This window comes from Aotus nancymaae, unplaced genomic scaffold (assembly GCF_030222135.1).
Source record: "Aotus nancymaae isolate 86718 unplaced genomic scaffold, 86718_ANA_hifiasm-v0.15.2.pri h1tg000007l, whole genome shotgun sequence".
In the NCBI taxonomy this organism is placed as follows: domain Eukaryota; kingdom Metazoa; phylum Chordata; class Mammalia; order Primates; family Aotidae; genus Aotus; species Aotus nancymaae.
Window position 1 is genome coordinate 64,986,321 of NW_026988418.1, and position 27,032 is coordinate 65,013,352.

Sequence of the window (27,032 nt, forward strand, 5' to 3'; positions counted from 1 at the left end):
ACACTGGCTGCCTGCCACCCCCTTGCCTCAGCTGGCCCAGGTTCCAAGCCCGATCTTCCCTTACACTTCAGGAACAGGCTACCCCTGGCTTCTTCCCTCTCCTTGGCCATGCTGTCCTCACCCTGCTGTTCTACACTGCCCCAGACAGCTCCCGGGTGTGTTCTTGTCCTTTCTTGGAGCAGCTAGACACAGAGACCTCAGAAATCTGTGGAGAAAAGCCTGAGTGACGCGAACAGGGCAGGGAGGGAGCTGACACTATGCCACTACTGTATGTCTTGTCACAGGTAGACACGTGACACAGGGCCAGGCTCTTCACTCTCACTGTCTCTGAAACAGGGGCCATCATTATCCTGTAACAAACAGGGAAACAGGTTCAGTAAGTCGCCCCCAACTTACCCAGCTAGCAAGCAGCAAAGCAAGACTTTGAATTGAGGCACCTATGGCCCTATGTGGACGCCCAGAGTAAGAGTGTAAGAGTGAGGAGTAAGACAAGAATGAGGAGAGGTGAGCAGGCCACCAGACCCGCCAGAGCCCCATGCAAGATGGAAACGCAGGGCCCCTCCTTCAACCATTATTAATTCCATGATGGTGACAGCTCAACATTAAACCCAGCGTGGGGCCCTTCTGAGCGGCTGTGCAAGTTGCACGTCCATGAGGCTGGCCCTGCATGTGCCCCTATGTGACGGTGAGAGGGATAACCACAGTGAGAGCCAAGGGCCTCGTCTGACCATCACTGGCCATTTTCCCATCTTATCCAGGCCCAGGATGTGTTCACTCTCCGTCCCTAAGTGGTCCCCAGTTGTGCTACCAGTCCCTAGTCGGCCTCAGTTTGTCAGCCATACAGTCATTGCAACGACTTTGGCATCCCCAGGGCCTTGGCCCATTTAGAACTGGTACAATTGCAGGGAGGAGGGGAGGCCCCCTGCACACATGGAATACAGTGGAATTCCTTAAACAAATAACAGTCTTTTCTTCCATGCTACGACAGGGCCTTGGGGACAGCAGTGGAGATGAGAACACTGTCTGGGACTCAGGGTCCTGGGTTAGGCCTCTTTGTGTGGCTTTGGGCAGATGACTTGTCCTCTCTGAGCACTAGTCTCCCGCTGTAAAATGCAGGGGTTGGGCCACACTGATGATTCCTGCTGGAGTGGGGTTATGCTGAGTGTGTGCACTCCTCAGGAGTCAGGAGAGAGAGCCCCAGGAGGTCCCGACAGACACAGAGCCAGAAAGGAGAGGCAGAGGCAGGTGCTCACACGGCAGGAGCAGCACGATGCTCCAGATGTCTTTATTGGGGCTTGAGCACAGCATGACAGTTGGAGGCAGGCGGACGGGGCACAGGGCCCGGCCTGGGCATGCCCCAGACACACACGAGTGGACAGCTTTAGAAAACGACCGACCAACACCAGGGAGGAGCAGGGAGGAAGGGCCGAGGGAGGGGCAGAGGCCAAGGCCGAAGGGGTCACCTGGCCTCTGCTATTGCACGCATCCTCTGGCCACTGGCCAGGAAGTACAGTATTGCAACTGGTCTCCTCTCGCCCAAGGCTTCCCTTCTCAGACCCCTGAGCCAGATGGGCAGACAGATCCTTTCCCTGCCCGTCTGCCCAGCAGCATCTTTAAAAACAAACAGACGAAGGAGACAGAACAAAGTCAAAAATAAAAAAAGACAAAATGCCCCCCTTAGTCAAGGACATAGATGGGGTGGAGGAAGGAGGGGAGGAGGCTGCAGAAGAGCCCCTGGAAGTTCCCCCACAACGAGGGTGTGGGGTGGGAGGTAGAACCCCAATCTGGGGTGGGGTGGGGCTAGTGAGGCAGTGACCCTGGGGGGCAGTCTGGCCTTCAATAGACTTCACCAGGTTACTTACTGACAGGGAAAACACCCTCAAGACAGGAGCCTGGGACCACCCAGCTGGACTGGCGATTCCCAGATGCACTTTTCTTGGGACATTCCACCCACACAGTCAGCAGAAACAACAGAAATCAGTGAAGGGGACGGGAAACTCCAGGTGGGGCAAGGGCTTAGGGAGACACAGCCTAACAAAGAAGACAAACCACCAATAGCACGTGCACTACACACAAGAGTATAGTATGTATGAATATAGATACTATATGTGCATATATATCTCTTCAATGTACAGTAGAACAACATCAGGCCCAGATGGCTCTGGGCTCCGAGGGTCACATGGGAGGTTTTCCACCAGTCCTGTGCAAACAAGGATATCTGAGTCTTCCCCAGCGAAAAGATTCTTGTCTGGGTTCCAGAGTTTCCCTAAGCCTCTGGCTTTCTGTCTGTCTGCCTGTCTCTCTCACGTTGGTGCCGCTTTAAGAGAGGGTGAGGACTTCAGCCTGGGCATAGTTGGACGAGAGGGCGTCTTGGCAGGTCTCTGTGTTTAAAGAGCACAGGTGTGAGACACTGGGACGCACGCTTTCGGCTCAACATTGCCTTCTGGGGGGAGGACAGGGAGTTCAGCAAAAGAAAGGGAGAAACAAAGAATGAGATGTTAGAAGGAAGCCAGCTGCTGACCCACAAGGTGTGGGCTGAGGAGCAGGCCAGAAGCAGAGCTGGAAGGCATGAGGAACCCAGGGCTAAAAGGCCAGGAAGGGCAGGGATGGGTCAGGGAATAGGGTGAACCCTTCACCCTTCTGCCATCCCAACTCTGGTGACTCAGGTGATGCAGCTCATCTCCATACTTGTTCAGGTAACCACTAGCTCCAGAAACCACTAGCCTCTTAGGTCTTCAGAGCTCCACTGCAGTGGAGAAAAGGACCATAGCTCTGCAGCCTTGCATGGAGGCAGTGGGGAAAGCTCCTGAGTGGCTGTGGCTCACAGGCCATCACCCCAGCTGCTGCCTGCCCAACTCAAGCTCTCCCCCAAGTAGCTCCATCTGCTGTCACCACCCTGGGATATTCCATTGTCCCAAGGAGCTGGTGAAGAAGGCTCCTGAGTGTGATGCCATGTCGTGCCCAGCCCCCTTCCTCAATGTGGCAGGAAAAGAGTCCCAGCAGTTGGAGGGCATGCAGCCTCAGGTCAGTGCTGAAGGGGAAGGTCACGGAGGACGAATGTGCCTGTCTCAGGAGAGAAGGTCAGGAAATAGTACCTTATTGAGAAACCCAACCCCTCAGAGAGCCCTTCTGGGACCCCATCCTCAGCCTGGGATGTCTGTGACCTGGGCCTTTCCTTCTGATATCTTACCAGTGGGACCACAGTTAGGGCAGGGAAGAGTGCCGCCATCTCAGCTACAGATCTGGGTCAATAGTGGAGGTGGGAGTTCCAGACCCGTTGGGACAATCCCTGCAGCTCTCGGGTCTGAGGTCTAGGGCTAGGCCTCCTCTTTCAAGGTGGGCGAAGATGTGGCATCCAGACCTCACAGCTTCCACCCTGGGCTTTGGGGTGCCTCCACCAACTTTATAGGGAAGGGGTGTTCTCAGCTTGGGGTAATGCTGTTTCCATCTTCTGAAGACTATATGCCCCAGTCACCTCCTTAAACACTGTGCCTTGGTCTACAAGTGTTCTGAGCCTCTGAGTACTAGCCTTGAAATCAGAGGAGCTCAGGGTTTTTCGGAGCCCCATTTCTGAGGACAAGCAGACAGAGCTGTGTTCTTGCCCTGTACTCCTGTCTACGTAACTTAAGCAATACCTGCCACTGCTCCCACTCACTAGGGGACAGGGAAGTGCCTCTGGGCTCCCTGTAGGCAATTAGGCCCTAAGATGCACTGGGGAGAATGCCTGGGCCACTGAGGGGTCTTCTGTATGAGACAGGAGTCACAGCAAGGCTGTCGAGTGTCCCAGAAGCCAGAGAGCAGAGCAGCCCATACTGAGATAACGGCCTTAGACTGCTTTTTCACTGGCCTCCATGGACTCTGCATCCTCAGGGACTTCTGAGAGTTGGGGAGGGGTCTTCCTAGGAATCTCACCCTGGATTCTTACCTATTTGACCCACCAGGGGTGGGGCAGGGATTTCAGAGAGTGACACTGGCCAGAGCAGAGCTGGCGCTCCTCTCCCAGGAAGCTCTGTGAAAGTGCAGCCTAGGGCCTGTGGCCAGTCCACGACCTCCTCCCCTCTGGCTCCTGTCAGCCAGGCTCTAGGCTGCAGCGTTCCCTCCTCTGGTTCTACCCCTCAGAAGCCCTGAAAAGTGGCCTCTAGGGTTGCCAGTAGCCCTGCTACAGACTGGAAGGTGAGGTTGTGAACTTCTACCCAGACTGCCTCCCAGATCTGTGGGAAGGGGTGGAGCTCCAGCTGCAGGGGAAAGGCGTCTGACAGCCAAGGAATGGGTGCAGGTCCAAGTCTAGCCGAAGGAAAACAAACTCCACTCTCAGATGGTGGGTGGGAGAGAGCCTTCTCCCAAGGAGGGAGGCCCAAGGCCTGGGTAAGCCTGACGCTTGTGCAGGCAGCCACTTCCTGTGGCAGTGCCTGGTATCCAGGGTTTCTGCAAATGCCAGGGCTCACCCTGCCCTTTCCTAGGGCCCTGGGCAGGACCAGAGGTGCTGAGAGGTTGTAAGGGCAGACAGTCTACTCAGCCCTCCTGTTATCTGGGTTCTCTCTCCCAGATGAAGCCAGAGACCTAGGAGGGATGTGTGGGAGCCAGCTCCCTGAGGCATTAGGGCTCCAGCCTGGCACTGCTGCATCTTGTCGCCCAGGGACATCTGTGCCCACCAGAGGGGTGCCATGAGCAGGCCCAGCCCTGTGGGAGGGAAGAGAGGGAAGGGGGCGGTGGGTGCCGTGGAAACTTGGGCTCCTGACAACTTGAGGGCTGCCACAGAAATAGCGGCCTCGGTTCCCTGAACCAGAAAGGCAAGTCAGAGGAGAAAAGAGCAGTGGCACCCCTGCTAACCTGCACACCAGGCTTGCTGTGTCCCGGTCAGAGCCCAGGCCCTCTGTGCAGGGAGCCCTGTCGCTGCTGGGGGCGGGCCCTTATGTCTCCATCCTGCTCCACAGGCTTCCCCATCCCTGTCACTTCAAAGGCCTGCTTCCTTCTGAAGGGCAGTTGTATGGAGGCCTCTGAATTCCCTCTTCTCCACTTTTAGGGATCACTTCATTCTGAGAGCAAGCAGGAGGTGGGCCCCACAAAGCACTGCAGGGTGGGGTATCCCAGTGCCCACTTAGGACAGACCTTTCCAGAAGGACATTTCTGTGTCTGCTCAAGACTGAAGGAGGCACTGAGGTGGGGACGCTCCAGGCACAGGCTTTACACAATACCCCCAACCCCATGCAATAATCTGCTCTGCCCAATTCACCTTTCGGACAGCCCCAGATTTCCCAGCCTCTGCCCAGCCCTGACGCTGCCCTGCCATCCTATCTTTGTCGACCATGGAAGGAGCAGATCTGGACCTTACTTAGTCATTCTCTCCACAAAGTTGCATAATCTGACTCTAAAAATTGCCAGGCGCAAGGCTCTGCTGTCAGGTCTAATTCCCATCAGGTGAAACAGGAAACGTCTTGGCTGAGGCAGTCTTGTTCCTCAGGCTGTGGAGGGCCCCCTTCCTGGAAGTGGCAGGAGCAGGTGGGGGCAGGATGGCTTCTGTCCCCACACTTCCCCTCAGCTGCCCTTGCGCGAGGTGTACCCCTGCTCACCCAGTGACTCACAAACCTGTTGTGCTCCTGGGCTTGTTAGGTAAATGAATACACTTAATTATAGAAATTAGATGAGTCTCCGGTTCTGGCAGGAATACAAAGCGCAGAGGCTGGGTGGGAATGGCAGGTGACTCAGAGGCAGGGCTGGGAGTTTGAGGGAGCAGGAGAGGGAAGAAAAACTGTCGCAGAAGCAGAGGAAGCAGCGTGGAGAGTGATGCCGCAGCAGCTCGGGGCGCAGAAGGGACACCAGGTGCCGCCAGTGGGAGTCACCACTGAATCTGGGCAGAGGCTTCCCGAGGGAAGGGTCTCCCTTGCCTAGGGACCTGCACCAAGCCTGAGGCTACAGCGCTAGGGACCCCCGCCTGCGCCCCAAGCCAGAGACAGAAAACATCAGGCCTCTTCTCCCAGGGCAGCACTGCTCTTCCAAGGAGTCAAACCACCTTTACACGAGCAGAGATGCCCCACATGACAGCCTTGTTCCTTGCTGGTCTGGGTGTGGGGTGGACAGACAGACAGACAGACAGGCTGTTTGGCTACTGGTTAAATTTGCAGTGATTAAAAATAATTAACATAGGCCCAGCTCCCCAGCAAGGCTAACTGGCCCAGGCGCACTGTGTGCACATACACGCCTGGTGGCTGAGACTGGCCTTGGTGGGACCCCAACAGGGAGGCAAGGCCGAGAGACAGGTCCAGAGTGTGCACCTACAGCCCAGGAAGAGGCGGTTATGGGTGGGGAGAAGCCCTGGGACTGAGCTCCCCTTTGCTCTCCCGTTCTAGAGCTGAACCTTTCGGGAAGCTGGGAGCTATGGAGGAGAGGCTCAGGGGCCTACGTTCTCCTCTCCTGACTGCTCCCTCCGGCTGTCCCCACGGGCCCTCGGGGAGTGAGCGCTGAGGGCATGGAAGGCGCCTGTTTGTGCGCCTGTGCCTGGAGGGGAAGGTGCAGCTAAAGGGCAGAGTGACCAGGGGGTGGGCCGGTGAGGGGCTGGAAGGGGGTGAGCAGAAACTTTCTCAGAGGGTAGGGCGAGCTGTATCGCGATGCCAGTGGAGACAGCCCCAGGCTGGTTCCAGCTGCTCCAGCTATGTTGTTTAGACTCCGGGACTTTCCACAGCCTTGGTGAAGAAAAGGCACACGGGTCAGTGGGCGCAGCTCCTCAGGGGCCACGTTCCAGGGAACACTGCAGGGCGGCGGCCCTGGGCAGGGGTGGAGGGGCCTGGCCCTCCTGGGCCCTCTTTCACTGTCTAGGTCTGGACTCCTGAGGACAGACTCTAGGGCCCCACACCCAGCTGACTTTTGTCCTGTCCCGTCCCCAGGTAAGCTTCCCTGCCACCCGCCCCCCCAGCTCCTTATAGTCCAGCTGCACAAAGACCCCACAGCTGCCAGCATTGACCTTCTCGACCCTAAGAAGCCCTAATTAGCACCTGCCACCATCCTCCCAGGGAACTGGCACTCTGCCACATGGGCCTGTGTGGGGAGGCCCGGGCCCACTCACTCCTGATCTTAAATGTGACCCGAGTGTGGAGAAGTGCAGCACGGTATGGTGTGGGGAAAGTTGCCGAGTGTGCACTGGGAGTTTGGCGATGTTAATTGCCACGCTTGCCTAGCAGGGCCTGTTTCCCAGCAACCCACCTGTTCCCTCTTGAAGGTCACCCTAATTGGCTGAGCTACATGCTTGTTGCCAAGAAGCACTGTGGAGACATCTTGAAAACAGAGCAGCCAAGCCCCACAGGCGCCCCAGGGATATTATTGAAGGGTGGGACGCTGGCTCCCCTCCCCAGTGCACGTGCACCACCTTCCCCAGGTGCGGCCCACTCCCTGTACCTCGTGGTCCCTCCTGACTGGCACCCTCATGGCCTCTTCCACATCTGTTTCCACTGAGCCCTCACTGCCCAGGGAGGAAAGCACGTGTGCATAGCACTCAGCTCCGTGTTCTTGAGTCCTACGCAGGGACCGCTCGTTCTAGACTGTCCGCTTAGCATAGTCCAGCCAAAGCAAGGCTTTGGGCACTGAACAAGGACACAGTGGAAGCCACTGCCTGTTTGGGATGGTAAGCAGTAGAGAAGGGCACATCCAGGGCCCAAGGATAGGACATGGAGGTGAACAAAGGAACACAGGTGAGGGTACAAGGTCTGAGCATTCTCCATCTGCAGCCTTTTGCTGGGGTTGCTGGACCACCTCCTTCCAGGCACCAGATCACTGTTTCTGCTTCTGCCAGCCCACAGAATATATACCCAGCAAAGCTGGACACATGCCTTTCAGGGCCTGGTTAGACTCGGGAGCCTGGGGCTTCTGTGGGAACAGTGTACTGGAAAGGCTGGGAAAGGAACTAGAAGATGCCCAGGGAGCCTGCATGGGCTGGCAGGCCGGGGACATGTTCGGAGGGATAGAGGCATCACAGGCCATTCCTGTAGCTGCCACTGCCCCTGCCTCACTCAACTTAGTTCGGGTCTGGGGTTTGGGGACAGAGAGAAATGGAGGATGGGAAATCCAGCTGGTTAAGAAGTGGCAGAGAACCTGGGGAAGAGTTTGTTTTGGAGGGAATCAGGGTTTATAAATTCCCGGTCAATCATGGTAAAAAAAAAAAAAAAAAAAGGAATCAGGGTTTATTCTAGAAATAGGCAGAATGTTGAGAGAGATTAGATAACAGGGACAGGGCAAGAGAAATGAATAAGTGATGGAAAACCAGGTAGGAGCGTCTGGTCCTAAGACCCCTGGTTCTCAGTTACCACAGGCCCTCCACCATCCTTGTTCATTCCTGCCCCCCTTCCGAGGCCTGGAATCCCTTAGCTCCACAGCCCAACTTCTGCCATTGCCTTGCCACAGGCTTGGGGCCCGGGGATGGAATTTCAGGCTTTTCTGACAAGCAGAGAATGGGCTGCTCCCTCTACCTCTCCAAATCCTCAGAGCATTCCTCAGATGGGACCCACTCTTCCTGCCCACCTGCCCCACTCCCTGGTCACCTCTGGCACTCCCTCAAGAGGACAGTCTCACCCTAGGCACTTGCACATGGAGGTCTGCCCATCCTGTGCTCCAGGACCCCCAGGGCAGGATGGGAGGCTGCAGGGCTGTAAGGGGCTCCCTGACTCCTGAACGTTGTTGGCACCTCGAGGGGTGACCTACTTGGGAAGCCTTAGCTGTGTTTAAAGGAGGCCTAGGGAGAGGCTGGCAGTGACCCTGTGGAACGGGGCCTGAAGGCAGCAGCAGGAACCAGAGGAAGAGATGCAATGAACGCATGGGGCGGGGCCCTGGCCTTGTGTGCCCTCAACCCTCTAGTGCTGCTCTTTCCCGTGGACAGCTGGACAGGAGCCATATGCCCTTTTGTGATGGAGGTGGCCTTTCTAATCCAGGGACTGGAGATCAGGTACCCATTCTAAAAGCGGGGATGCATCCAAGGCAGAGGAGATGGTGGCCACGGTCTCAGGGGAGGGGGGGACCTCAAGCTCTTTGGGGGGGACTGGGGAGACTCAGCTCTTGGGGGGCTCCCCACCTGTCCAGCTTGGGAAGCCATACCTTTCCGGACACTACCATCGGCGCAGGCATAGTCCCCAGCGCTGAGCAGGAAGCAGGCAGCTGCCTTCTTGTTTCTGTCTCGAGTGGTGGAGCGTCGCAGGGCCCGGCGCTCCTCAGGGGTGGGGGAGGAGGCCAGGGGCTGCGTGAGGCCAGCTCCCTCCTCATCAGACAGCACTGCGTTGGCATCGCCATTCTGCTTAGAGTCTGAAGGGGGCACACAGAAAGGAGGCTGCGTGAGGGGCTGCCTGGGCCTTGGTCATGGGGTCATCTGGGGTCTCCCAGACCCAGAGTGTCACTCCCTCAACCTCAGGAGGGGCCTAGCATCTACCTGGGAGTCTGTGTCACCAGGGCAAAGGCAGGATGCTGTGCTTGCTTTGAAGGCTGGCTTCCCTCCCAGCCTCAGCCTAAGGTCTTTCCTCAGAGATGAAGTCACAGCACAGATGCGCTACAACGGTGACTCCCCAAATCTGCCTGCTGACGGCTGCCCCAGGAGATCAGCCCAGCGCAGCCTGCAGACTCTACTTCCTCCTTGGGTCTGGCTCAGGCTGGTTCTTGGATGAGTCTGCACTCCCATGGAGAATGCCTAGCTTGCTAGGGGTGAGGGGTGGCACAGCAAGGGTTAAATCTATAAAGTGGTGTCCATGCTTTCTCTCTGGATGACAGTCATTCTGGTTCACTAGGCATCTAGGTCAGAGTCCTGTGCCCCAAAGACCTAGAGCCCTTTGCAATTAGGGCTGACCTTTGTCTGGGGAGGATACCGTGGGAAAATACTCCGATGCAGCTCCCAAGAGCTATGGGCTTAGTCCCCACCCCTTGCCTCTGTCAGGCAGCAGCACAGGTGAAGCTTGGCCCTGGGATCTGGAGAAGGGGGTGCTGCTCTATGCAAAGACAGTGGCCCCGCCATTGGCCAGGCATGCCCTTAATGTGGCTGCTGTCAGGGTCAGGCTAAGGGCAAGGCTGATAGGGCCACTGTGAAGTGTACCTTGAGGAGCTGACCTAAGGACTTCCACATGTTAACATTAGGATTCTCTCTAAGCCCTGAATGGGACTCAAGAGTGCAGTTGAAATTCCCTGGGAGATTAATATTCAGGAATTAGGAAGGGGTATCACTTTAGTAGGGGAGAAATGGGAAGTCTGATGGGTGCTATTCTATCAAGACCCAGGCCCCTGACATGACCCTAGGGAATGAGAGGACCCAGGCATGTATGATGGGCACATGTCAAAGGCCATGGGTGAGTGTCCCGAGCCAGGTGTCTCTCCTGCAGGGTCAGTCCCACTTTGCTCCAGAGCCTAGCCTTAGTCTCCTGGCTCCAGTCCAGCTCCCCATACCAGAATTCCATTCCTTTCCCAGGAGCCCAGCCTCCACATAACAGTCAGGATGCCTTTCCCGCTCTCCAACCTAAGTTCATGTTGCTTGGGATTAAACTGTTTTTCATTCCCCATCTCCTGATTCAGGGGAGGAGATGAGCTTTCTTGTGATGGCCTTTCCTGTCCTTGAGGGACAGGATTCAGATGCCCAGGCTCTCCTCTTCCAGGGCACAGATACCAGTTTCTTCCATGTTCCTCCCCTTCCCAACACTGTCTGGGCCACTCCTTCCTCAGTTCCTTTCCATCCCATGCCAAACCCTGAGCCCAGGACTCACTCTAGCTTGTGCTGAACAGAAGGCAGCCTCCCACTGCTATTACGTTATCACATTTATTAGGCCAAGATACCAGACTCGAACGTTTGCAAAGAAGTGATTCATGTGTTGATGTACCTTGGAAGAACAGCTGCCCTGATCTTTGGCTAATAATGACAGTGCCTGACATTTGTAAAGTGGTTTTAACTTCTCAGAGTACTTTCATATCTGTCATTCATTTGGGCCTTTCAAAGTCTCAAGGGTAGGATATAATATCACTCCTATTTTACAGGTGCCTAGAGAGGGTGAGTGACTGGCCTCAGGGCACACAGCACAGTGGCCAAAATGGGATTAGAAACCAGGGCATCTAATATACAGCCCCATGCACTGCCCCTCACAGCCTACACTGGGTGGAATACTCACTCCAAAGATCTGATGTTTAGGAAGCTATGGGAGACCCAGCCAGAGGATAGAGAAATTCAGCCTCAACACTTTACTCTCATAAAGGCATATCTTATGCTTATCCCAACACAATAAAACACCGGCCCAAATCCCAAGGGCTGAAGTTCACCTGGAAACTCCCTCGGCCACTGGGGGAAAAGGGATTTTCCTTCCCAACCCCTAATCTCACCTGCCCGTTTCCTCTCCATCATACCCTCTTCCCGGGCAGGGGGGCTGGTATCACTGTAGGTGCTGTCCCGGGGGGAGGTCTCCTCAGACTTGCAGTACATGGGTGACTCCAGCTGGGCCGGCCGTGGCATGTGCTTCTTCCGTTTCTTGGGCAGCTTCTGCTTGGCCATGGCCAGGGAGTAGTACATGCCGAAGTTGTTGACAATGACGGGCACTGGCATAGCGATGGTGAGCACGCCAGCCAGCGCACACAGCGCCCCCACCAGCATGCCTGACCACGTCTTGGGGTACATGTCCCCATAGCCCAGTGTCGTCATGGTGACCACAGCCCACCAGAAGCCAATGGGGATGTTCTTGAAGTCGGTGTGGTCATTGCCCCGAGGGTCGGAGGGCCTGGCCCCGATGCGCTCGGCGTAGTAGATCATGGTGGCAAAGATGAGCACGCCCAGGGCCAGGAAGATGATAAGCAGCAGGAACTCATTGGTGCTGGCCCGCAGGGTGTGGCCCAGCACACGCAGCCCCACAAAGTGGCGAGTGAGCTTGAAGATACGTAGGATGCGCACGAAGCGCACCACACGCAGGAAGCCCAGCACGTCTCGGGCCGCCTTGGAAGACAGGCCGCTCAGCCCCACCTCCAGGTAGAAGGGCAGGATGGCCACAAAGTCGATGATGTTGAGCAGATTCTTGATGAAGTCCAGCGTGTCGGGGCAGCACACGATGCGCACCAGAAACTCCAGCGTGAACCACAGCACGCACACGCCCTCGATGTAGGTCAGGATGGGCTCCGTCTCTACCTCCCGCCGGAAGTGCACGCTGGTGATGTTCCCCACGCGGAGGATCTCCGTCACATTGCGGTCGATATTAAAGGCCTCATGGGTCTCCAGACAGAAGGTGGTGATGGAGACCAGGATGAAGAAGAGAGAGGCAAAGGCCACTACCTATGGGCAGGGGAGGAGAGCAGGGGGCAGCTGTCAGACAGGGATGGATAGGCCCGGCTGCAGACATGGACTTCTGCATGAAGGTTACCAGGAAGGGCATGCCAGGGTAAGAGGTGGGATTAACATATGGAGTCAGGGGCTGGAAGTCCCTCCTCAGAGGGTCTTTATTCATCTGCTCGGGGGCTCTAGGACAATGTTTCCCAATCTTTATCACAGAAGAGAGAAGAAGCAACTGGTCAGAGATGTACAGCTGCCAGACCTGCGTTCCATAGCTCTGCCCACCTCCGACCCATTTGCGTTTTAATGCTTCTCAAGCTGCAATGGGTGTAAAAACCACTTGGGAATCTCATCACAATGCACTCCTGATCCAGAAGCTTGCAGCAGGTCCTGTGATTCTGCACTTGTAACAAGCACTCAGGTGAGGCTCTTTGTCCACGCACCGCAGTTGCAGTAACTAGGCTTTAAGGCAGCGGTCCTCAAAGTGTGGTCCTGGACTAGAAGCATTAGGTCTCTGGTCCTTTGGTTAGAAACGCAAATTTCAAACTTTACCTAAACCTACTGAGTGAGAAATGCTGAGGGTAAGGTCCAGCAATGTTTTACTAAACCTTCTAAGTAATCCTAATGCACACTACAGTTTGAGTTTCACTGTATGAAGGGACGCCTAGAGGCAGGTTGCTACGAGGAATGACCCTAGACCACTTTCTGCTGGCTGAGCCTATGAGCCATAGTCTCTTCTGCCTTCACCTCAGGATGTCCCTGCTGACTGCCTAGATGGTGAGGAAGTCCCTGAAGGTGGACAACATGCACCGTGGCAGTTGACAGGGTGGTCTGATCACAAGAACCAGTTCCACTCCTTCCCACAAACAGACATTTCCTGGAACTCGAGCTCCAAAGAAAAAGGAAGCACACCCATCAGCATCAGATTGGCAGGGGCTGATCCCGACAGCTGCTGGGATCTCGGCTAGAAGGATGACAGCAGCACGCGGCAGAGGAACGGCTGGGTTTAAGTGTCCAATCATTATGAATGGAGATGAAATGCATGTGTAATAACACCAATTACGGAGCCTTCATGTGTTATTCATGCCGTGCCATTCACTACTGTCAGGGTGCCCACTGATGGGGTCCAGTCTCATGTCTCCTGCTGCCGCCTGTCCTGCATGATGGCTGGACTGCACTTCCTCCTTGACCAGATGGCTGAGCCTGAATAGGTGGGTAAGGGAGGTCTGTGGCCTCATGGTACCATTTGGTAATCCCTATGCCTGCCTGACCCATCCTGATTTCCACCTGGCTATGTAGACAGGCACTGGCATGTCCCTGTCCCCTGTCTAGTGAGGACTCAGAGAGGTTTTCCTCCCTCGGAGTCTGCACTGGGATGGGGAGGGCACACCTTGTACTCCATACTGCAAAACACCAATGAAGAATACAAGGGAACCTGGGAAAATGAAGCAAGAAGCAGCACCTCCAGGGCTTCCATCCTGCCATCCTGCAGAGCTGGCATGGACATCTGAGCCTCCCTCTCACGTGCCCCTGTGCGGACAGACTAAAGGGAGAGAGAGCTAAGGAACTCTACGCTAGAAGCCTTGGCCCCAGGTTTAGACTTCCTGGATTCCTCATCCTGGCCCTGCCACTAGGAGCGGGAGCAAGTTCAAGGGGGGAAATCTGGGAATGAGTAGTCATCAGCTGTCTCTTCTGTGCCTGGAACTGTTAAGTACTCTGTATATGCTTCAATTGCCTTCAATGCTCCCAATGACCCTGTGAGGTAGGCCTTATCTCATTTTATGCAGGATCAACTGAAGATCAGAGAGGTTACATACTTGCCTAAGGTCACACAGCCTGGAAGGGATGAAAACCAGATTTGGACTCAGAGCTGTTTAACCCCAAAGGCTGTACCTTTTCTTCATACCACAATGTTTTCAACACCTCCCAGGCAGGGTCAATTCACAGGCCTGGGAAAGCCATCTCTGAATCACTGATCCTGTTCCCAGTTAGCTCCCTGATGACTGCTATTTCACCCATAGGGATGTGTGCCTTGGGCTTAGGACAGATCCCCCATCACACACCTCAGTGTACCTCTTTTACACTTTAACTTGGATGGGTTGATCAGAAACAGCATGTTAGGAGAAGGCTGGGCCCGGGGATGAATGGCAATGAAATGCATGTATAATAACAATTACACACACTTTCCCTATTTTACACCACTGCTGGAGCTTTTCTTGCCCGTTTCTCCCCAGTGAAGGTAAATTTAAGTTCCTTTTCTGGCCTCATTCTTCCTCCTCTGAAGAAAGGGGCTGCCAAGTCAATACAGGCTGATATGGGCATTAAGTAAATGGCTCCAGCCGTGGGCTCTCCATGGCCATCCAGAGGTGAGTTGGCAAAACTGCCTGTCCGTGGCCATGGTCATGCTGGGAATCCAGTCCTGGCACCACCCTCTCCCCTGAAAAACAGAGAGGTTGAGGTAAGGGGCAGGGACAGCATAACCTAATTCTGCCAGGAAACATGGGAAGCAGAAGCTGGCTCTCTGAGGAAAAGTTAGCCAGGAGAGCAGCTTCACCTGGGAGACTGAGCATGAAGTTAATTAGTGACTTGGAAAAACAAGTTCAGGAAGAGCTGCCAAGGGGGTGAGCAGAGGGAGGGAGGGAGGCCAGCGTGGCCCTGGCCATCCTCTCACAGCAGGGATGCTTGACTCACTGCCCTCCTCAACTGCCACCACCATGGGCTCATTCTGCATCAGGCAAGAGAGTCCTTCAGGCCCAGTGGGTACCAGCCGCATCCTGGATTAGGGAACAACCCCCTGGATTCCTGTCTGTCCACTCATCTTTGCTTTTTTTTTCAAAACACAAGACTGTCCCATCTACTATTAACTGCTACCCTCCACCTCCACCCTCTAGAAGAGGAGGTGAGCTAAAGAGTGGCCATGTGTGCCCATTTTTTAGGGGAAAGAGAGGCACAAGAGAGGGCAGATGATTTGCTCAGGATCACACTGAGGCCAAGTCTCCTGACTCTCAGCCCAAAGCTCTTTCCAGTTGGCCCTTCTGACTAAGCAGGAGGGGACAATCCCCTCCTCCTTTGCTGAAACCTTGGTGTGGCCTCAATCTTCACTGTGGCCTCTCCAGGGCTGGGGCAGCAGGCACCCAGCAAGCCCCATGAAGCCCTCACTCCCCAGGGAGACAGAGCTGCGGCCTGAGCTGTGGCACATTGCTCCAGGTGGGTCCTGAGGTTACAAGTTCCCCTTCGGGGCCCAAATTATTCCTTCTGCCCTAAGTTGCTCCCAAACTGAGCTATTTCACAGGTGGTTGATCCTGCTTGCAAATGGCGCTTTCCACCAGGCCTTCCTCTGGGGGCAGGGATACTGCTTTCTTCCTCACAGCTCCCTGGACTTCCTAGCACAAAAGGGGGCCAAGGGAAGGAGAGGTGGCTGCAGTAACACCACCCTGCTTAGAGGCCAAAGCCTCAGCCTCGAGCCTTCTATTCATGTCCCACTGGGCCATCCTGCCATCCTGCAGAGCTGGCATGGACATCTGAGCCTCCCTCTCACGTGCCCCTGTGCGGACAGACTAAAGGGAGAGAGAGCTAAGGAACCCTACGCTAGAAGCCTTGGCCCCAGGTTTAGACTTCCTGGATTCCTCATCCTGGCCCTGCCACTAGACCAGGTAAAGGTCCTCTCTGCACCTGTTTCCTCTATACAAAATGGGGCCAGTGCTAGCACCTGTTTCACAGTGTTACCGTAGAATTAAATGAGCCTCTACATGGTAAATGCCTGGCACCCAATAAGTGCTCCATAAAATGGAGATAAGAGCTGAGGAGGGGTGGGGTCCCCTCTGTGCAGCTTCTGAAGGTGAGCTGAATCTCGAGCCAAAATAGCACAGAATCTTTGCTTTTTAGAAGTGAAAAAGACTGAGAAAGTTATCCAGTTCAACTCCATTTCTGCTGTTTTACAGATGAAGAAACTGAGGCCCAGGGAGGAGTGACTTGTCCTGGTTTTCATGGCTGAAGCTGTCAGTTCTTTCCACCACAAAGGGCATGGATTCTACTGGAGGTCAAAGCTTCTAAGTAGAAAACTGCCAGTGAGCTGGCTCCAGCAGCAGCACTTCCTCTCCTGCTAGAAGGATGCAGGAGGGTCTCAGCACTCTGGACAGTAGGCTCCCATCCTCTATGCTGGAGAGTGCCTCTCCTCACAGCTCCCTGTGCCCCTGGGCTCCTCAGACACACTGGCTGGCTGTGCCCTGTTGAAAACCCACCCATCTTCAAAGGCCCAGGTGTTCAGCCCTATTGCCAGAGTCCTCCACAAACCCCACCGGTGGACTGTCCTTGTAGAAATGTAAAGTCACACACTTCCGGGTTCAAGTTGGGCTCTGCTACTGACTGCTTATGAGACCCTGCATGAGTTCCTTCACCTCTCCAAGCCTTAAGGTCTTCATTTATAAAATGGAAAAAGGAGCACCTACTACGTACCAGAAACTGTGTTGGGGAAAATACCAGGCAACCACCCTTGCCCTTCGGACCTTACATTCTAATGGAGGCAGACTGTTAACAAATAAACAAGCAAAATACACAGTATGTCAGCTGTTCTAAGTGTTATGAAAAAAATAAAGAGAAAAGGGAGATAAGGGGTGTGGGGATAGGGGAGTTGCTTCCAGCAGAGAGGTCAGGTAAGGCCTTAATGGCGAGATGACACCTGAACAGCCCTCAACAGTGAGGGAGTAAGTCACAGGAAGACCCAGAGAGTTCGAGGCAGAAGGGACAAGTAGTGCAAAGGTCCTGGGGCAACAATCTGCTTGCTACGTCTGAGAGGAAAAGGGCAGTATCTACCTTGTATGAATGAGGGTAGTATCTACCTTGTACGGTTGTTTTGAGGATGGAAATAAACGACACCTGTAAAACTCAGCACAAAGCCTAGAGCATTCCAGGAATCTGGGGCAGGCTGGGTCGAGGGGAGAGGTGACAGACACCGATCATTGGGAACTGAACACAATCAGCGGGGGCAGGGGAGAGCCCAGGGAAGAAGGGCCAGGGAGACAGATGGACACATAAACATAAGGAGACTCAGACCCAAAAACCTATATTAAGGATGAAGTGTAGGAGAAGCGAAAATTGAGAACACAGTCAAAGACACTGGCAGAGTAAGATCTAGGGAGATGGGGTGAGGGACTGAGCTTTCCGGGGAAGCCAGATCCTCATGCCCAGGCAGTGCTGGAGGACAGTGGGGCAACTCCGGGGTTAAGAGGCAGGAAATGAGAGGGTCTGCCAAACAAAGCATGTCTGAGCTAACCCTGGCTCCTGGCTGAGGGCCTGCACTAAGGCCCAGGTCCCAGTAGAGAAACATCCCCTCCTCTCCCCTCCATGGGCACCCCTAGGAACAGGACCTGGCCCTGCCCCCACCCTGTGCTGAGCCAGGACCTTCTGGTCCGTGTCCAGAGCCCATCTCTACCTACGCTTGCCCTCTGATGAGCCACCACCTGGGGCCTCTCAGGGCCTCTGGTTTGCCCAGAACTAATGAGTCCCAGTCCCAGAAGGAATTCAGTCTAGCCCGGATCACTATCCAAGAACCCACTATTTAGTCAAACGGAATTCCTGGTTATTGCCCGTCCGGGGCCTATGCTGTCCTCGCTCTGCTTGGGCTGGCCTCCTGACCAGAAAACTTCCCCTTTTCCTAACACTGCATGGTTTAGCACTACCCACAGTGAAATTTTATTTACATATTTATTTATAACGTGCCTATTTCCAAAACTTATCGAAGGGCGCTAAGTCAGTACCTTACAAGGCCCACCCAACTCAACTTCTATTTCCTTGCGGAAGCCTCCCTGAACAGCCCTGCCAACCCCATCCCACGTAGAGGTGGGATTTGTTGATTCCTCCTCTCACTTCCTATTGAACTTTATTTTTTTATGGCTCCTATGGCACCTCTCATGATCCATCTTGTATTACTGTTGCCATTTCTTGTCACCTAATTTCCCTTGACTGCCACCTACGCCACCTGACTTGGCTTTTGTCAGGAGCGGGGGACCCCCTCTGACTCATGTTTGGATTTCTAGATCCCCACATGTGTCTGGCATGTGTATAGTAAGTGCACAGTGTTTTCTGAATGACTGAGTCCAAGGTGACCGCCTGCTCTCTCCTGGTCCTGGTGAGTCTGTCATAAGAAGAGGTCATCAGACCCACTGACTGGGACAAAGTGACAAGAGTATGCCCACTAATACCTCTAGGTGCTGGGGCCTTAGGACCTCTGCTGCCCTGCAGGGTGAGCCAGGTCCACGTTCTGATAGGAACCCTTGCTAGGTGCCAGGTAGCCACCCCTTAGCCTTAAGAAAATTCCAGCAGGGAGCAGGGGCAGAGGTCATGGCAGGTCAGTTATACACAGGGAACAGGGTGGTACAGAGCTCTGGTGCCCAGCATCCCAGGCTGATACTGCCCATGGGTGGAGGTGAAGGGCCCAGGGTCTCCTACCCCAAAAGCCAAGCTGCCTGGCTCTGCTCCTACCGGCTCTTCCCTCAACTCACCAAAATAGCTCGTTTATTTTCTCCCCTTCCCCCACTCCACACCCCACCCCAAATGTGACAATCAGAAACACCTCAGCATTCAGAGACAACATGTTCAGAGACAAATGTTGGTCTGTTCAGAACAGGAGAAGAAAACAAACCCAAGAGGAAACTGGGAGGCTGCCCTGAGGGCAGGGTCTGCAGGGAGGGAGGCCTGCAGCCTTCAGCCTGCCCCCTTCCTGCACTTCAGGAACGGGGCGGAGGGGCTACCCAAGGCAGGCTGGCACTGCCCTCCCGGGGAGCTCAGAAAGCCAGGGTACTGCCCTCCCGGGCTTGGGTTCCTGACTCACCCTAGCTCAGAGAGCACAGCATCAGTGAATCCCGGCCCTCACTCTAAAGCTTGTCATGACCACGGACCTGTCCTCCAGGCAATGCCCAGACCAGAGAAGCCAGGGAACTTCCGAAGGGGGTGGGCAGGAATGGAGCTCTGCACCTTTCCTAGAAGGCCAAGTTGGTTCCACTCTCTGCCTGGGCCAGGGAACTTCCCCTAGTCTTTTCTCCTAACCACGCCTCCCTTCATTTTTCCTATGGAAATCCCACAGCAAGAAGAGAGGTTAGACTTGAGTAACACTAGGGAGTGAGAAGTAAAGGGAGAGTTTAGAGCAGAGTGGAAGCGGCAGCTCTCTAGTGAGGGGCCACCCTCTGGAAGCCAGAGGTCCTCTCCAGGAAGGAGCCAGAGGCTGTAGGAGGAGCACAGACTTAGACTCAGGGAACCTGGGTTTGGATGCTAGCGCTACCATAAGCGGTGTGACCTTGAGCAAGCGCCATCGGGCCTGTTTCCTCATCTGTATACTGACATGCAGATGTGAACAACACCTGCCTCACCTAGGCCAAGCACAGGCCAAGCCTCCTACATAGTAACTGACATGGAACAAAGGGGAGGACCTGGCTGGAGCTGCCTTCCTGGTGCAGGGAGTTCCTGGGGGTCCCCTCCTCTACTCAGAAGGGAAACATCAGAGGAAAAATGCACTGATTTAGCCAAAGGAGAGGAACTGTAATCTTTAATAAGGCTGACAGCTGAGCTAAAGCCAGCCCTGCCCCAGAGACCTTGGAGACTAGGGTAGTGGAAGGGCGACCTGGGCCCATTCTTCAGGCCTCTTGTCTGCTCTCAGAAGAGAAGGTGCAGGATTCTATAGCTTTTGATGCTGCCAAACCTCCACTGGGCCCCTTCAGGCTGTGAAGGCACCCTGGTGAGCCTTCACCTGCCCTGGGCAGCAGGCAGTGGGCAGGTAAGGACAGGACCAATCTGCTCCTTGTGCCTGTTCCCAGCTCAGGCCACAGAAACAGAACCACCAGCAGCAGCCGCCCATGGGCCCAGCCAGTTAATGGAGCAGGGGTGAGCATCCCAGCCCAGGAGCCTGCCTGAGTGGAACAGCTCCTTGGGCCAGGCCTGTAACTAGGCAACAGGCTCTCATAATCAGCTCAGTTCACTTTCCATTTGCATCATTTTGCTCCTGTCATAATGCACTACTCAAATGACCAGGCTGCTGTGTGAGAAAGGAGGCCTCACGGCAGAGCACTGTTCCTCTGCCCTCCTTTGCCCACTGCCCCACAGTGCTGCAGGCCCTTCCAGGGAGGAGGCAGCTGTGAGCGAGGGAAGGTAGCACACATACCTGGGCTGGGAAGGAAGGGACAGGGTGACTAGCCAGGGACAAATGTAGAGGTGAAAGTGCAGCCCTAGAACTCCCCATATGGCATATACTCTCAGGGCTGGAGGGTAATAGAATAAGTCTTCCTTCTCACATCTCCAACTGCCCCTGGGTTTTCTGATGCCATCCACAGGAGGTACAGAACCTCAGAAGTACACCACTCAGGCCAGAGTAAGAAACAAGCTCTCCATCTCAACAGGAGCCTAGGTCAGTGGAAAGAACGTGTTGTAATCACAAGAGCAAAGGCTTAGGAGCCAGGGACTCTGGCTTTGATTCAAAGCCCGGCCACTATCTGGCTATGTGATCTTGGGCAAGTTGTTTACCTTCTCACAGCCTCAATCTATTAAACGGGGATAATCATCGGGTTTTAGGATTACTGGGAGGATTAGAGATTAATGTAAAGTATATACAGCAATGTATCTGTCTGGGGTGCTCAATAACGAGCAGTTATTCATTAATTTTTAAAAATGATGTATTCCCACTTGTATGTCCCGGGAGCAGGTGGGGCTTGCCTTTGCCTGTGCTCCTCAGCAGGAGGCAAGTCCTCTTTTGGCGCACGTGCTGGCCAGAGCTCCATCCAGATGTTCACATCAAGAAACTTAAATGTCTCTGCATCCTGGTTTTCTCAATGTTTAAATGGAAGAATTAACCCTGCCCCGTCACAAACTTCAAGACCTCAACTGGAATGCCTGGGCTGACGTGATTTCAGGTCAAAGGGGCAAAACACCTTGGGTTCCTGGAAGACATCAAGGGGCATGTCAGGCTCTGAGCTTACTCAAAGAGGCCGCCTGGCTTGGTCATTCAACAGTGAGTTAGGGAGAAAATAAACTCAATGATACATAAACTCAATGATACGTGGGCTGCCACTTGGAATTCCAGGAGGGAAGAAGAGCTGGTGAAAAACCCTCAGAAATCCTAGAATGCTTCGAAATAGGGCCTAGCTCCCCTAACCACCTCATCTCATCCCTGCTTCTCTAGTTTGTCCCCTTTCCCCATCCCTATCTCTATCTCTCCTCCCCCACCCTCAACTTTGAAACAGTCTGAATGATATGTGCCTGTCTCTCTCCTCTAATGCAGACAGCCAAGTGCTAACACTAGCAAGGTTAGTGATCTACATGAGAAACCCACAGAACTCACAGCAGACTCAGTCCAGGGGCATCACTGTGCCCTCACCTTCTGAGCCGGTCTCAGGGCTGCAAGGAAAGAAACCCAGGCAGCTCCCTCTAGTTTTGTTCTCAGTCCTGAGAAAGGTCCCTGCCTTCTTGTGGCTGCCTGCAGCCCCAGCCTAGTATGCCATGGCCCCTGAGACCTCTGCTCCTCCCTTTTCTTCCAGGCAAAAGATGCATCCGCCTGGCTTTTCCCTGCAGGCCTGTTCCTCAATTCCCTACTCTGCCTTCTTCTGTGACTAGGAAGAAATCCAGCACAGGGGTGCTGGGAAAAGGAGGGTGCTCTGAGACTCATTAACATGGTAATTTGGGGTGCCAGAGGAACCAACCAGGTTCCACAGCAAGCAGCAGTCCCCAGACCCAACAAGTTACATTGCTCTTTCCTGTCTCCCAGACAGACCCCAGCCAGGCTTTAGGCTGCTGACCATAAGATCAGACACCAGCCTCCAGAGCTTTCCTTCTTTAAAGAATCTAAAGTCATCCTTCAGGAATTTTTTTTTTAGCTGTCCAAGCATAATGGGGTGAGTATCTCCCCCATTCCCTTCTTCCACCCAAAAGGATCAGGGAAACTGGATCTACTTGGGGAGGAGGTGGTAGGTAGGGATTAGGTCTTGCCTAAATCAATCCGTGCTTCCACCTTCCCCCATACACCCATTTCAAGCAGTAACCTGAACCAGGGCTTTCTGGAAAGACTGTGCTGCAGCAGAAAGAAAAGAAGCGGCAACAAAAATCTGGTATCATCACCAGGAAGTCTGTGGCTGGCCACTGGCCAAGGGAGCCTGCAGGACCTAGAACATTAGGCCCTTCCTGTTGAATTCTGCCCTCACCTCAGCTGAAGCCAGGACATCCCAGGTGTGCAGGAAGCCTTGGGGGCATGGCATGCTCCCTGGAAGAAAGAAGGCCTGGAAAGGAGGCTGAATTGTGGTCTCAGCTTGGCCTCTTACGAGCTGAAGATGCTGAAGCCTATGTCCCCCTCTCTGAAGTGCATAGTTGTGAGCACACTGAGCTGCTGGGAGGATGTAAATGAGGTGGCACGGCATGGAAGCATCTAACAAAACCCACCCCAGTTTCCTTCCTCTCAACCCTGCCCCCAGCAGAAGGCCAAATTCGAGCTCTCCAGGACCGTAGTCCTGTGCGGAGTGGAGGGCAGCCGAAGATAGGGCGGCCTGGCAGACCAAAGAAGTGGGTGGAGGAGCTGAGCTGGGCACCCCACTCACTGGAGGGGATGCGGCAAAGCAGGCAGCTGGGACTAGGTCCAAGTAGTAAGTCAAGTGTGTGCAATCTCCTGATGGAGCGTGCAGGGGAGAGGGTAGGAGTGTGTAATTTTCCTGCGGGCCACGAAAGGGGTTGAGAGGAAGGCGGGAACAACCCGGGGTGGTAAGGTAAGTCGGTCCCTGCTCCTCCCTGTCCCTACCCACCACCACCACCAGGGACCCCATGCAGAAGCGAGGGGGAGACCCGGGCTCCTGCCACTCACCCTAGCCGCCCGGGAGGAGTAGGGATCCTCGAAGAGCGCCCACATGCGGGGCTGCCAGCCGCGGCAGCCCCCAGACCCGGCGCCGTGGCCTGCGCCTCCCTCGTGGGGGCCCAGTCGCTGCAGGGCCAGCTCCCGCTCATCGTCGCCGGCCTCGTCGCCTGGCCCCGCGCCGCTGCCGCCTCCGTCCGGGCTCTCGAAGATGTCGAGCGCCTCCTCGGCGTCGCGGTGCTGCCGATAGGTCATCCAGCAGCAGGGCTCCACGTCGGTCTCGTCGATGCCCCAGAAGGTGAGCTCCTCCTCGAAGAGCGGCCCGCACACGTCGGCGGGGCAGTGCAGCTTGCCGGTGCGGTAGTAATTGAGCACGTAGGCGAAGACGCCCGGGTGCCTGTCGAAGAAGAACTCGCAGCCCCCGCCGCCGCTGCTGCCGCTGCTGCCCGCACCGCCGCCATCGGTCGCCGGCCGGCCCCCGCCGTCGGGGTCGGCCAGCCAGGCGAGGCGGGTTCCCGGTAGGGTGCGCAGGGTACTGCGGTAGGTCTCATGTCGCGTGCCACCCACGTTGATGATGATCTTCTCCGACGCCTCGCCCTTGGCCATCTCCTCCTTCAGACATGTTTTGGACGGAGGCTTGTTCCCCGACTTGCGCCCGCGGTAGGAGGAGACACACACCGAGCTGATCATAAGAAGCGCTGCGGGGCTCCGGCTTGGGGCGGCCGCTGCCCTCCAAACACCCTTCTCGAGGAGGTAGCGTCAGACGGGGGAGGGGAAGAAACGAGGAAGAGGCAGGAGGCGGCGGCGGCGGCCCCCTCTGCGGCGTGGCCCTGCCTCTGCCTACCCACACCCCCCCCCCCCGGGACGCAGAGCGGGAGGAGTTGGGTTTCTCCGGTGCACAGGTGGTTGGGGTTAGGGTAGGAAGCGTCGGAGAGAGGGAGGCGGAGAGAGGGAGGACCCCGGGAGGTAGAAGCAGGCACACACGCGGTCCCCCGCTAGGACGGGACACACAGACTCTCTGGGCCGGAGACACGCCCCCGCTTCACCCCTACCAGACGAGGAAGCGCACAGTCCGAGCGCACCGTGAGGGTCCGGGGCGCGCGCGCTCACACTCACACCGGCCACCCTCCGGCTCCCAGACCGCACCAAGCCCCGGAGCAGCCGGCTTCCCCGCAGCGGCGGCAGCGCAACAGCAACAAGTCCTCCGAGCGGCTGCCGGGGCCGGGCCGACACTCTCACGGCAGCCGGAGCTCCGCGGGCCCGGGCTGCGTGCGGTCAATACGAGGCGGCGGCGGCGGCATGTGGCCTCTTCCCCCCATTCATAAATCCAGCGCCGGGCGAGGAAGGCGGGCGGGGCAGAGCAGAGCGCTGCGGCCGGGCTGGCGGAGGCTGCTCAGGGCGAGGCGGCAGCTGGAAAACAAGCGCACCCGCAGAAGCGAGTCTCGGGTCCTGCGTCCGCGGCTGGGAGCTGCGCTGGACCGGGCGCAGCGCTGCGGGGGCCGCGCTGGGGCGGGGGGGCCTCAGACGGGGCGTCCTGCGCGGCGCCGAGCCTGGGGGGCGGGGCCACTCCGGAGAGCGGGCCTCTGGGCACTGGCGAAGGAGCACCCGGGGCGGCGGCCGAGTGGCCAAGGACACCTGCAGGCTTCCCGGGCCGCGCGGAAAGGGAGCTTCAGCGCAACGCCCCGGCGCCGGGCTCCTGCGATCTGGTGGCGCCGGGAGCCACGCCATCTACGCGTCTCCTCATCTCCGGGCGGGGCGCCGGCCTTCGCAAGCGCGCGGCAGGGGGCGGGCGCGAGGTGGCATAGGGGAGGGGGCACCTCGGCGCCGGTGGGCTGAGGCCCTGGGGGCTCTAGTTCAGCTTCCCGCAGCAGCCGCCACGCTCTAGTGGCGCCTTTTCCTCCCGGGCCCCGCCTCACCCAGGCGCGCCCTCCGTGGGGCGGGGTGGGCGGGGCGCGGCGCGGGGCTGACCCGGCTCGCTGCAGGCCCCGGCGACCCAGCGCAGCCTTCCTCCCGGGAGCCGAGGCCCGCCGAGGCGCGTCACCTCCTCGCCGCCAGTGCCCAACCCAGCGCACCGCCCCTGCACGCCTCTGCCGGCAGCCCCTCCCGCCCCTCTCGGCCCTGCTCCCGCCTCCCCCCGGCCCGCAGCTCCTCCTACTGCAGCCCGCTGACACCGGAGCGCTCTCGACCCCTGACCTCTAACCTCCGCCGGTCTCTTCTTGCTGCGTCCGTCGCCCCCTCCTCGCCAAGCTGGTTGCATGTTTCACTGCGGCTGACGGAAGGCCAAGGAAGAAAGAGGGTAGAGACGCTGTCGCGAGGATCAGGCTGCTCTTTCCTTTCCCAGGCACCGTGTTGGGGCCTTCTGAGCACCCCGCCCCGCATCCTGCGCCTCGGAGACCCATGGTCTTGATGCTCTCCGCCTCTGTCCCAGCCACCACAGTCTCCGCGATGGAATGGGGGACGTGGTGGCCTTGGGCAGAGAAGCGCCCGATGAAAGGAAACCGTAGCTCTGGCTCTGTTCGTAGCGAAACGTGTTATGGATATGGGCTGGGTGGGTGGCCCTGAAAGACCATGAATTAAAGCTTTTACTCGTCATTGCTCTGGGGGCCACATAGGAAGTGCCTGTGTCCTGCCTCGTGACCCCTCCTGCTTCTACTCTTATTCCACCCATTGCAATTTGACTTTGCCTGTGTATATTTCTCCTCTCCCCTCCCCAACCCTGAGCTCCTACAGGCTGTGTTGTGTTTTTTCATCTTGGTAGCTCCCACCGTGCCTGCCTCTGAGAACCTGTTTGCTAAGTGATTGAGAAGCTTCCATACCCAAAACATTAGTCACCAACTGGATTTTACTGGCCCTATCCCAAAAGCAACTTCCAGATTCATTTGTTTTTGTTAAGTCCAGAACCTATTTTACATCTTCATATTAATCCCCATTGGGTTTTTTTTCTTTTTCTTTTTTACAGCTTCAAGCAGCCTCCATGCTTGTCTAGATGATGTCAGGAGATCTTGAGGCAGAAATGAAAGGTGAATGACACGCCTACCCTAGACACCTGTCACCATCTCATTTACCATTTCCGGATCAGGCAGTACCTAGCTCAACTGGGAAAAACAAGACAAGGGTCTATGTGTGCTCTCAGGAAAGGTTAAAAGCCCAGTGCCAACGCAAGGGAGTTTTACAAGCAAGTCTCATTATTAATGAGGCCAGAAAACCAAAATGACAATGATCTTTGATGATCTGTACTGATATGCGGGGAACGTGAGTTAATTAGAAACACACATTTACTGGCACCTGCTCTGTGCCCAGTCCCCGCTCCTCAAAATGATATTTATATTTCAGAGTTTAGCTGGCTTTGAGCTTGCTGCCGTGAAAAGAAATATCCCAAGTGTGACTAGGAAGAGAAGACCCGGGACAGGTCAGAAGCTGGAGTGAGGAAGAAGGAAGCACAGAATATTAAAAAATCATCTGTAATGAATAACTTTCAAGTCCTATCCAGTCCGTGTCCTGGCAGAGTCCCTCAGGGTCTCTCCCCTGCTTTCTATTCATCAGGATGACTAAACTCAGTCACTGTAAGAAAGGGAGTATAGTGGGCCAGGGGAAAAAAACCCATAGTATCCCACCTGAGATTGACTTATTCACTCACTGAATACTTACTGAATACCTACGATATGCCAGAAGCAGTTCCAGGCACTGGAAATACATCAGTAAATAAAACAGCCACTTGCCCCAGTAAATCTGCCCAACTGGTGCTTCCATTCTACAGTGCTTGTGGATGATGATGAGCACCTGGGGAGCTGGGTAGAGGGAGAAAGCTGCCAGGGAAAAAGACCAGGAGGGAAGGGAGGGAGATCAGAAAGTTGGGGTGCAGACATGGGAACCTAGGAAGAGCTGACAAAAACATAGGGCCCAGCCTGGGAGAGGCAGCTGGGTAAAGGTGAATGGGACCAGGGTCCCGTG

At 55.8% G+C, this 27,032-nt stretch overlaps 1 protein-coding gene and 1 long non-coding RNA gene across 5 annotated transcripts; one reads left to right on the forward strand and one right to left on the reverse strand.

The window, feature by feature from the left end:
• Window positions 1-1,249: 1,249 nt before the first annotated feature.
• On the reverse strand, window positions 1,250-24,967 carry KCNC4 (potassium voltage-gated channel subfamily C member 4). Of its 4 annotated transcripts, none has more exons than XM_012468096.2 (4): window positions 23,094-24,967; window positions 11,329-12,265; window positions 9,079-9,282; window positions 1,250-2,381 (listed from the first exon to the last, which is right to left on the reverse strand). In XM_012468096.2, the coding sequence occupies exons 1-4, from the start codon at window positions 23,769-23,771 to the stop codon at window positions 2,320-2,322; spliced, it is 1,881 nt and encodes a 626-aa protein (XP_012323519.1). In that variant the 5' UTR covers window positions 23,772-24,967; the 3' UTR covers window positions 1,250-2,319. The 4 variants fall into 4 exon arrangements, with proteins under 4 accessions (XP_012323519.1, XP_012323520.1, XP_012323521.1 ...); XM_012468097.2 differs by having other exon boundaries at window positions 1,250-2,443; XM_012468098.2 differs by having other exon boundaries at window positions 1,250-3,063; window positions 23,094-23,916.
• LOC105727918 (uncharacterized) lies at window positions 22,909-26,786 on the forward strand. Its single transcript, XR_001109887.1, has 3 exons — window positions 22,909-22,998; window positions 26,041-26,101; window positions 26,415-26,786. It is a non-coding gene; the product is annotated as an uncharacterized LOC105727918 (long non-coding RNA).
• The last annotated feature ends 246 nt before the right edge of the window (window positions 26,787-27,032 follow it).

Bases quoted from the DNA above. Each gene is read 5' to 3' on its own strand.
- KCNC4 (XM_021671928.2), bottom strand. From the start codon at position 23,771: ATGATCAGCTCGGTGTGTGTCTCCTCCTACCGCGGGCGCAAGTCGGGG. The intron at 12,266-23,093 runs GTGAGTGGCAGG...CCCTGCCCATAG, and splicing joins ACTCCTCCCGGGCGGCTAGG to GTAGTGGCCTTTGCCTCTCT. The intron at 6,681-9,078 runs GTATGGCTTCCC...TTCTTCACCAAG, and splicing joins CGATGGTAGTGTCCGGAAAG to GCTGTGGAAAGTCCCGGAGT.